Source organism: Zosterops lateralis (genome assembly GCF_965231275.1).
Source record: "Zosterops lateralis genome assembly, chromosome: 7".
Taxonomy (NCBI): domain Eukaryota; kingdom Metazoa; phylum Chordata; class Aves; order Passeriformes; family Zosteropidae; genus Zosterops; species Zosterops lateralis.
The window spans coordinates 29,087,623-29,099,083 of NC_139767.1; the positions used below are offsets into that span (position 1 = coordinate 29,087,623).

General features: G+C 49.4%; 1 protein-coding gene across 1 annotated transcript in view; it reads right to left on the reverse strand.

Moving 5' to 3' along the window:
• ITGB5 (integrin subunit beta 5) overlaps window positions 1-6,015 on the reverse strand; it is a gene marked incomplete at its 5' end in the record, with an annotated part of 58,910 nt that extends 52,895 nt beyond the window's left edge. Inside the window, 2 exons of the mRNA XM_083865786.1 lie at window positions 1,855-1,940; window positions 5,910-6,015. Of these exons, the coding sequence (XP_083721912.1) occupies window positions 1,855-1,940; window positions 5,910-6,015 (192 nt within the window). The remainder of the gene's footprint in view (window positions 1-1,854; window positions 1,941-5,909) is intronic.
• Between the last annotated feature and the right edge of the window lie 5,446 nt (window positions 6,016-11,461).

Consider the following 11,461-nt stretch of genomic DNA (forward strand, 5'->3'; position numbering starts at 1 on the left):
GAATTAGAACTTGCTAAATTTTAGCATGTAATGGGAACAGCAGCTTTTAAACATGTAGCTCTTGGAACAAAACACCTCAAACTGTGTATTTTTAAATAGCTGCTGCAGGCTAAAGGTCAGGAAGTATTACAGGACTTCCCTGTAAACACCCATCTTCCTCCTTGGCCCCACCATTCCAGTTAGGAATTTTCCTTTTTCTTTAATAACTATCCTGTTTGCATGATAAGAGTCAGGCTGCCAGTCCCATTTGTACAATTAGTGGTCACAGTGACCACCAGATAAACATTTCTACAAGCAGCATTCTGCAGAAAGTTGTCTTTTGATGCCAAGTAAAAAAAAAAAAAAAAAAAAAAAAAAAGCACAAGCTATTGGGTACCCATAGCGTAACAGCCAATGTTCCTGGATCCAATCTCACCACCACAGATTAGCTGGCTGGAAGAGGAACTCTTACAGCTGTTTACAAGATGTCTCAGAAGCAAGATCTATTGCTTTACCCTTTCCCTTCTGCACACCAATTGCCTCACTGGAAAAAAACAACCCCTGAAAGCTGTTACACTGTCAGGCAGTGTGGTGTTTGTAGCATTACCAGGTTTTCCCTGGAGAGCTGCAACTGTGCTTACCAGTGAAAAATCCAGTGAAACAGACCTGGAGACACAATGGCTGAGGCACCCCCCAAGACCCAGCAAACCAGAGGGATTGGAAGCCACCCTCACCCCACATCCATCTTCGTCCTCAACCTCATCCTCTGCCCTGGAGCTGGCAGTTGACCCAGGCAGGACTGGCAGGAGGAGGGACAGGAGCAGCAGAGGGGACAGAGCCTGCATCCTCAGCTCAGCAACACCAGCTGCAGCTGGAAGGTGAAGTGAGTGCTCAGAAGGGGACAGGGATGGCCACACTAGAGGAATAAGGGTCAGCAGGGAACAGAACAGCATCACCGTTGGCCATGTCCATTGAGAGGCTCAAGATCATCCCCTGCTCTGGGGTTCTCACATCCCAAAACTGGCTTCTGACACAGCAGCTGTGCCAGCCTGTTTTTCAGATTTTTCCATGCATCTGAAAGCATCCATACTTCTCCCCTGAACACCTAGGATAGGCACTAAGCAGGCAATTGCTTTCTATGCATCAGACATTACTAGGTCTTTCACACACCTTGTTCTCTAAAAATTGTAAGTCTACTTGAAAAGACATATATTGGATTATTTATATAGATCTAAACTCATGAGCAGCCCCTAGGGAGCAGGGGGAGGTCTTTGCAACTCCTCACAAACAAGGAGGCACAATTGAATTATGAGTGAGCATCTTCAGCATCAACACAAGGATGTATTTTCGCTCTGAAATGCTCAGTTACTCTGTGCAACTCATGGCACCAATGCCAGAAGCATGGGTCAACCCCCCCCCCCCCCCTCCCAAAATGACACAATAGATTCAGAAAGGAGAATTATCTTTGTTACAAACAAAGAGCTCATACCAGGCCACACGACAAGGGACACGTAGCAGGACACTAGCCAGGGGTTTGGGGCTTTTTAGGGAGAGAGCTTTGGAGCAAGGCTCCCTGCAACACAGAGCCTATGCAGGGACCCAGCATCCACCAAAAACAAGAAGGTAATTGAAGGGACAGAAGGACTGAAGGAACAGTGCTGCTCTGTTGAGGGTTTGTGGGGGCCAGTGGGGTCAAAGACTTATTTCCTATGATGTCAAAGAGCTGAGGAGTCACATACACCCAAAATACACTTGCCATGGAGCATCCTCTGCCCTCACTCCTTATGGCATGAGACAGGAACAGTAAAGATGAGAAAAGAGTTCCCTTCCAGCACTACAAAAAGCATGAAAGACAAGACAGGTGTGTCCACCTACCTCCTTGGAGCACCAGGCACACTTGGGATGGATGAGGAGACATTCTTCACAGGACGTGGCGCTTCCACTGGTGCACAGATTGAGACCTTCAGCAAGAGAGAAGAGGATGGGCTGAATGGTTATTCCACTCCAAAGCAGTGTTTAGGGGGGTTCTGAGACATTCTTAATGCTAAACACACTTTAAATTCAAACAAGAGCAAATAATCTGTCAGGAGCCTAAAAGGCACGAGAAGCTGTAAAACTCTCTTCACCTGTAAGGACGTCTTGTTTTCTTTTCTTTCCCTAAATGAAAAGAAACATGCTTTGGTGGGCTGAGAACGCCTAAAATATGACTGAATATGGTGATTTTTCTTTACTCTTTTTCAATGGTGTCTGGTTAATCAAAGAGCCCAGCTACTCATCTGCCTAATCAAATACTCCCATTGCTGTAGACAGAAGGCAATAACTGTTTGACCAGTCTGAAACATGGAGCTGGCTGTCCAAAAGCCCCTGAGATGCTGACTTTTAAAGCCACATCTTTAGGCATATCTTCTCTTTTTTTTTCTAGCTGAATGTATGGGTGGGCCTCTCCCCACAATTTCCCTATTTAAAGCACTCTTGAAACATACTCATCTCCCCTTCCCACACAGGTGATTCTCACAGTCAACTCATGTTACCGTAAATGACTTTTATTTTACTACAAGAGACATTTCCACAGGATATCCAGGTTAAGCCTTGCAGTGTGTTTGCACTGGGACACATCCAAGGCAGCAGGGGTGGAAGGCACCGAGGGCTCTCCCTGCCAGTGATCCCAGCAGGGGCATCAGCCAGGCTGATGCTCTTTGCTCCTGGATTGCTGGTGTCTGGCAGCAAAAGGGGTCCCGGGCAGCTTTTACTCACAAAATCCACAATTTGTGCTTTGGGCTTTAAAAATGAAGTGCAAGCACACAAGTAAAGCTGAAGTAGACATCAATGGTGTGGGCTCTGAATGCAGCAGCTTGTTCAAGCATGCCTGTGGCTATGAATGTGCCCTTCGATGCCACCGATGGCCCGGCTCCCCCGAGTGCAGCTATTAACTTCCACTGTCAATAAATGATTAAAAGAAATCTTCAACCGAGGTTTCAGCACAGAGGCTGCACACTCCAAATGAAACGCCTCAGGCTTGAACTCCCAGTCTGCTATTTTTTCCAACCCAAATGTCAATAAAAGCATTGTCAGGCCTCTATTTTCAGCCAGTTGCATCTGCGGATACCAGCGCACCACGCTGCTGCTGGGTGTAATCTGCAGATTCCACAGATTTCCCAATAGCTGCTGAAGAATCCCACGGAGTTTTCTCCTGACCCAAGAACTTTCTGCCACGAGAGCTTTGGAAGAAGGATTTTTGCTGTATCCCATGTGAATATTGCACCAAGAAATGGAAAGCCGTGGCTGCCTGAGTTGCTCCCATAAGGGGCTGAGCTGTGAGCACAGGAAGCAGTGAATCAAGCTGGACAGCTGCAGGAAAACCTAGTGTGCCCTGGACTAAAAACAAAAAGAGGATAAGTAGGTCCTGTCAGTCATTCTCAGTCATTGCAGAGGCCTGACCGTGCCAGAGCCCTGCACCTCTGCTGCCCACAAGGTGGTTAACTCTAACCCCAGAGAGCCAAGCCCTGAACTCTTTCTATGGCTCTCATTCAAACAGGCTCCCTGGGCTCATTCATACCAAACAAGAGCCTTCTTAAGAGTGTGGGGTTTTTTTTCCTTCTGGCTGTTACCACATCCCCAGGCATTTCATTCCTTGTTCGCATTCAGAAGTTATATTCCAGCTCTTGGACACTGCAAGAGCTCAAAACATAAACAGGTAGTATAAAGCAAAATGTAATTTGTTCAACTGAGGTAAAATTTAGACAATTAACAATTTAGCAAGTAACACTTGTATTTGCAAATCCTACAACATGCCTCAAAGCCCCTCCTTGAGAGCTGCTGCTCTGGCAGCTGTGCACAGGGTAAACCCAGAAAAATAATGGGCTTTATGTAACAAATACTTGCATTCATACCCTGGCTACCCAGGCCTGGCTCTCCCAATCTTCACTTGCCCACATGCATGGAAATGTTTACTTCCATTCCAGACTGCTGGATTTTTGAGGGTTTACTTAGTCACAGTAATAGCTGAATGAAAATCAAGGTCTCCTCCTTCCACTGCGTGCCATGACCAAAGCAGCCCACGCTCCTGTGGCCAGCCAGGGGGTGACATTCCTCACGGTGGCAGCTTTTGAAGTTTCCAAGTATGCTTTTCTTTCCACTCTGTAGCAACACTTAACCATTTCCAGCATTGTTGTGAAAACAGAGCTTTGTGAAGCCCTCCAATTTTAGACTGAAACCTGAGCTTTTTAAGTTGGAGCAGAAACACACAGGATTTTCCAGATGCAAGTCTTTGCTGTGCTTGATTCGGTGCAGTCTTTCCTGGATCAGGCAGAGCAAGGACCTGATGATGCTCATGCCAGTCCAGGTCCTTGAATATGCTGGGGCAAGTCACCCAGTGAGACTGCAAGGAACTCAGCCTGCTCTTTGGACTGTGATACATTTAATGAAACCACTCCTGAAAAATCAGCTGAACTTCTTATAATGGAGGAAATTCCATCCAGGATTTAGCCGGGATTACTTTGGAGGTAAATAATCCACCCCCACGGATTGCTGAGCTGCACAGCCCACACAGTCCTTCATACTGATGCCACTGAGTCCTAAGCCCTGAACTCTTATTTATTTTTACACAGCAGTGCCCAGCAAGCACAAAGAACATCACAAATTACATCCTTCCCTTGGACTGAGCTGCAGGAGAGCCCAAAGAAGACTTTGTATCCCACTAGACAGCAGAGGTTTTAGTACATCAAACTACAGATGGAGAGCAAGATAGGATACTCTGATGAAAGGTACTCAGCAAATTTACTCATAAAGATGCTCCAGGCAATCAGACCTCATTTTAAACCTGTTCTGCAAGAAATCCTAGTTTGGGCAGCTCCTCAAAGGAGGTGAATGTACTGGCATGCTTAGGGAAGACAGAGGGGAAAAAAAAGAAAAAAAAAAAAATAAAAAGTGATGCACTTTGTACAGCTAAGCATGAAAAAAGAGCATTTCATCTGTGCTTGCAATAACCATTCTAAGAGACTTGTACCCGAGAGGGTCTGCTGCAATACTGAACCATCAATTTCATGGGCCAGACACACACACACACACAAAAAAAAAAATAGTTAAGAAAACCTCCTCTGAGTTATGTGCCACAGCACTCTGTGAGATGAGCCTTTTCTTAAGATTACTCATTAAAATATCAAGCACTGAGAGTAAGCACTGGAACGGTGGACTTGGGCATTTTGTGGGTTTCCTTCTTATAAAAAAAGTTTCCCCAAGTTCTCAGAGAGGAGGAAAACCCTATTTCCAGCGCTGCTGGGGCAGAGTCACAAACTGCACTGCAGTTCACGCGTGTGTGGAAACCGGGAGCATCCCCAGGAGGGACAAGGACCTCTCTCTCTGGGGGCCACTCAGACGAGGGGGGACAGTAAAAGGTGCGAGTGAGGAACGACACAAGGTGTGATCGTGGAGACCCGTCACCGGCAGCCCGTGTGTGGCTTTCTGCTGCTCCTCCTCATCCCATCGATCAACGCACAGCGCTCAGGCAAACACCCCGGGCAGTGCTTATCCCTGAGCAGAAGTGCCTGCAGCCGCTTCCATTAGGAATATGTATCTATGGAGCGAGGCACACAAATAGCAGTTCCGTGCATTTTTAAGGCGAAGGTGGAACACCCCGCGGATGCGGTCCCAGCGCTGCCGGAGCAACCGGGGCACGGCGGGCGGGGGCCGGGGAGCAGAGCCGTGCTGGGGATGTGCGGGGAGAGCCCCGGCACGGCCACCCCCGGGCACCGGGACAGCGGGGACAGCGGGGATCCACATCCCGCCGGCTGCGGGGCACGGCAAAGCGGGAGCCGGGGGGGAGGAGAGAACACAGACAGTAACAGAGAGCCCCGAGGAGGATCTGGGGGACAAGCCGCCTTCCGGAGCGGCGCTGGCAGGGCCCGGGACGGCGGGAGCGGAGCGGCCCTTACCTCTGCCGGGCTGCAGCGGGGCGGCCAGGAGGAGGAGGCGCAGGAGGAGGAGCGGGGGGGGCCGGCGGGCGGCGGCGGGGGCCGGCAGCCCCCCTCGGCGGGGCATGGTGCGGCGGCCGGGGCGGCCGGGCTGCCCTTCCCGGCCGGGCCCTCCCCGCCGCCTTTTGTGCGGCCGCGGCGGCGGCGGCGGGAGGAGGAGGAGGAGGAGGAGGAGGAGGCGGCGCCGCGGAGCTGCCCGGGGGCGGCGGGACGGGACGGGACACGGGACGGGGCGGCGTGCGGGTCCTCCCGTCCGTGTGCGAGTCCTCCAGTCCGTGCGCCTCTCCGTGTGTCCGTGGGTCCGTCTGTGCGTGTGTCTGTCCCGCTCCCCAGGGAGCGCTGCCGCCTCCCCGCCCCGTGCAGGGAGGGAGGCGTAGCCACGGCCGGGCCCACGGACACGGGACATGGGCACGGACACGGACACGGACACGGGACACGGACACGGGACACGGGACACTGACACGGGCAGGCTGCCCCTGCAGATGCACATGCCCCCGCAGGGACTGGCACAGCCGGACAGACACACGGACACGGGCGCGCACACGGATGCAGCCGCGGGCACAGGAGGAATGCGCGCCCTCGCTCGCAGCAGGGCTCGCACTCATTCCCCACGGGTCAGTGCCTGCTCTTACGTGGCATTTTTCCTGCTTCAGGGGTTTTCTCTGTGCAAACGGGCCGTGTCCATTGGCCGCAGGGCTCAGTGAGCCCGGGCAGAGCTGCACTCGCTGCCTGGCGGGTTTTTGGCACCGTCCACGCCCCCACTGCTGGGACATCAACACTTCAGATCCAAAGGAAGCATCGGATTTGTAATCGTGTTTGGGTTGCTGGAGAGTTTCCTGCATTCTTCTGCTTTTAAAATAAATCATAAATCATCCCTAGAGCTGATCGTTGATTTTAAGAGGAGTTTATAGGAACAGGTAACTTACCCATGACCTGCAGACCTGCATGACACCCTCATGTCTACCAGATCTCACCATCAGATTCTGCCTAAAACACATACATTGTGTTGCTGTTCTCAGACAGAAGCGATTAACTGTAATGCCACTTGCCAAAGTTTCCCCTTACTTGGATTGATTTTCAGCGCTGCTTTCACAAACCTTGCTGATTTCCTCGTCTCCTTCCCACCCCGGGAGAAACCAGGTTTGGATTTAAAGTGACTACTTCTTGTTTTAGGAGATACACACTACAAAAGTTGTAACATTTTAGCTGTTCCAGTGCTGCTAAATCAAACCTAGTCCTGGTGCGGCTGTAGGAGCATCACAACCATACTGCTTGCAGCAAAAATATCACTAAATGCCTCTTTAAAACCTCTGCCATGGTAAGAGTGGGACAGGCAGTAACCTACAAGTAGCCCTCGAGCTGTTGGCTGTGCAGGGGGAAAGGGACAGCATCAGCTCTCCCTGTTATCCCAAAAACATAAGGTGAATGCTGTCACCCTTTATTAATAATAAAATTAATAATGCCCATGTTGGGACTGAGCTGGACATGCAAGATGTGGTGTATGGGGACTTCAAAGCAGGTTGTTCCTCTGTGGAATATTTTTAGTATTCCTGTGGAAAAAAAAAATAAAAAATAAAATGAAATGCAGATCCTGCACTTGCAAGAGACAAAGTACCCAATATGAGCATTACTGCCCAGAAAAGCCTTGTGTAGACCTAGAAGTCCCTTCTTGGATCTCCTGGCCATGCCCAAGTACCCCAAGACACAACTACAATTGCAAATATCTATGGATAGACTCATGTTTGAGAAATTTAAACTATTCCTGGTTGTAGGAGCAGGGAGACACTCATCCCTTGTCCATGTGCCCTGCCATGCTGCCCCAGGAACACTGGGTGAAGGAGCAGATGCACAAGGGCAAGTGGTGAATGAGCAAGGGGGAAAAGGAGAAGCAGGGACATGGGGTAAAGAAACTACTTGGAGGGAAGGAAACCACTTTTTGAGACTCTGCTGTGGCATCTCAAGGAGCAGAGAAGAGGGCTTGAGGAAGCAGGCAGTGCTTTCAGAAGGAATGTGTTGCAGCAGGAGCAGAGCCAGGCGAGGCGTAGGAGCTCCCCAGTCACTGGTTATATTTAGCTGGGCTCAGCTGAGGCCGAGCTCTCTCTGCAGGAGCCTGTGGCACTGGCACAAGCACCTGGTGCTCGCTGTGCCCAGGCTGTCCTCATCCCACAGCCCCCATGAGAAACCCCCATGAGAGGGGGGAGGGTCAGAAGCTGCTACTGTGCACTTTTTGAGCAGTAGGATGTGGTCAATGCTCCACATCTGCTGTCAGTCTTCCTGTTTTTCAAGCCAAACCTGTTGAAGGTCCCGCAGAGTCACAGGAGGTTTATCTCATCCCAATATAATACCACTGACCCACAGACCACAGTGTGGTGTGTATGGGAAAGACCCCTGGAACCACAGGGGAGGAAGTGCTGTGCTTCCTGATGAGAAGAGTGTTAATACCCTTCTCTGAAGCTGGAACTCTTCTCTTGCCCCACATGCAGCAGCAAAAGGGGATGTAATTGTACTAAAGGCCAAGTGAGCAGCTGTAACACCAAGGGAGAATTCGTGGTGACCATGAGGTGGGCAGCTCAGCTCCAGAGAAAGCAGACAGCCTTGTGTCCCTGAGGTTGGCCACAGACCAAGAAATGAGGCATGACCAGAGGTAATGTTGGCCTGAAATGAGATCCAGAGAAGATATTGGTTTAAAACCTTCCTGCTTGCAGGTGACAATGTGTCCTGGTTGTTTCTCTGGAGTCAGGGATGGGGTAGCAGTAGATGCCCTGAAAAAATATTGCCTTCATGTATGAAACCAGATAGCTCCTTCATCTTCCTCCTGGGATTCCCTTGTTCTGAATAAGGGGTTGAGAAAAAAAGCTTATAGTGCCCATGTCTCAGCAAGATTATTATGTATTCAGTAGAAGATGAGTTTGAGGCAGCACCAAGATTTTGGGAAAAGAACAGAAAAAAGGGCTCTGTTTCCTGGGAGTTGTGAAAGGATGACCTACAACAAAGTCTCCCAGGGTATCCAGGAACAGCCCTCACCACAGCCTGGGTCTTTCCTCTCTTGACCATCATCTCTCCTGTCTACAAAAAAGCCATTCTTGAGGATCACATAGTTTGTGAGACTGAGATCCCTCAGGCTGCTTCAAGTATTTACATGCCACAGAGGCCCTTGGGCTATCAGTACCATTGCACAGTTTTGCTGTAACAGAGAGAGGAAAATCTTGCCTGGAATAGCCCAATCTTTATGTTCACTTTCTTATCACTTACACTTTAACCAGTGGTTAAAGCAGGACATAAACCCAGGGTATCTGGCCTGGGCATGGATTTGAAAATGATGCAATTATAAGTTGATTCTTTGGCTCTTTTATCATCAGTTGAAACAAATAAAATCCTTTATCTGAAGTACTCCAGATGTTCTACAGATAGGTTTCCATTGTCATATCTTCCTTGGGGCAGAAAGGGTGGATAAAAGCATCTGAGTCACATCTAGATGTCTGCCATGGCACTAAAGAGGTTCTGGATTTTCAGTGGTGATTTCTTCCTCTCTCTGCACCAGACTGAGCCACTCCCAGGCCCTTGCACCAAGCCACAGCCTGTTCTAGGGTGAAGCTCCACCTCTGCCTCAGAATTTCACAAAATGCAGACACTCTCCAGCAGCAAAATCCTGGGACATCTCTAACCTTCTCCCATTCTAGACTCTGTGGCGCTGATAAACTCTGATAACTTTAGGTTTGCTACTTTGTAGCAGCTCCAGCTGGAAGAAATATCACCTCTCTGGATATAACTTGTTACAGCCACATTGTTGGGTATAACTCATTCAACCACCACATTTGCAGTAAGTTCAGGATCCCAGGCACAGCTTTCTAGTGTGCAAGCAAGACCAGCTAAGACATCTAAGATTGCCTGTTTCCAGGAGTCAGATGGCTGGATGGGGAATCCAGGTGCAGCCTGGTTTCAGGCACCACTGGTGAACAGCAGGTTCTGAACATCCCTCAGTCCTTTGGTCCAAACTCTCCATACAACAAAGGATGGCCAAACTGGAATTCAGATGGTGAAAAAAGTGGGCTGATTTATTGTTTTAATAAAAAGGAGTTTTAGGAGAGCTAGGGTCAAACTGGGGTGTAGGATCAGGGATGTGAAATAAAAGGTAAACTCATCTGAACTTTGGAAACCTCCGTTGTGTTACAAACAGTTCTTGTATTAGGAAGAATCTTCATTTTCCTTTCCAGGTCCTCACCGTGCTGTTTGCTGTCTCCTCCTGGCTGTGCCATGATGGGAAATGGGGGAGCAGAGATACAAGCAGTGGGCACAGTGCAGCTCTGCCATCCCTACACTGCCCCCTCCCACCACTGACCCCACAGACCAGGCTGCTGGGGTCTTCACTGCCATGGAAAACGTTTGTCTCCTTCTTTCTTCAAGGAAGCTATTAAAAAACAAAAAATACAAAATGCTTGTTAGTAATAGGCAACTACCACATGCCAAAAACTACAATCATAAATTTAATCCTATTTCTATTCTCTGGCTAAAGATGAAGCACATGTTGCTGCTGCCTGCTATAAAAAATAGATATTTTTACCATCTAAGGACTAACCTCTGTTCTCAGATCTCTCAAGAGCAACACTACTCCCAAACAACTCCCGACCTGCCGAAGTGCAGCATTGCAACACTTCTGGGAAGCAGGCACCTAAAGTGCTTTTGCCAAGTTTTGACCCTCTAATAGATGAAAAAAACTTTTGAAGAGTTTTGAATAAATCTCTGAGCTAGTCCATGACTGAAGCTGCTGGAAAGTGAGGGAGGTGCAAGTCCTCGTGCCTCTATGGCACATAAAGTTGAGACAGGGATGATGAAGCCAGACCAAATCTGGCCAGATCTTGGTGTGTCTACAGCCCCTGGAGCGGGCTGGGAGGCACTTGGCTGCCTGAGAGGCTGTTTGCAGGAGGGGCTCACTGATGTGCTGAACTGAAAAGGGTGATGGATATCTCCAGACATGAGCCATCCCAAAAAATATGCCCCAATCCCCAGAGTGAAGTAACGCGCCGTTAGAGGCGTGGGGATGCACAAAGCTGGGCCACAGGACAGAGTTAAAAATTAGCGGCTCCGTGGAAACCTGTGCGTGTATCTGTTAATGGTTAGCCCCAGGGAAAACGTGTTCATTAAAAGGTTTTGCCTCATCTGCAACTGCAAACAGCCAGCCCCACCTTGTGGCCAGTGGTTCTGCTCGGTGCGGAGAGGAACGAGAGGAGGAAGGAGGGTTTGACAGCCCCAAAGTCCGTCCTCACCACCCTGAAAAATATTTCTGTCTTCCTGCACATCTTGCCTCACATAAACTGGCCCCGCTTTGGTCAGCACTCCAGGAGAGCCGCAAAAGCCAGGAGTAAATGCTGGATGCATCTGGCAGGGAGGTTCTTAAAAATGGAGAGCCCAAAGAAATTCCCTTTGTACGCCTGCATGTAGGGGAAACATCATTAAACACGATTTAAAATGTCAGCAGGCAGAGCCAGCTAGGCTTGGCTCCGCTCAAATCTCTG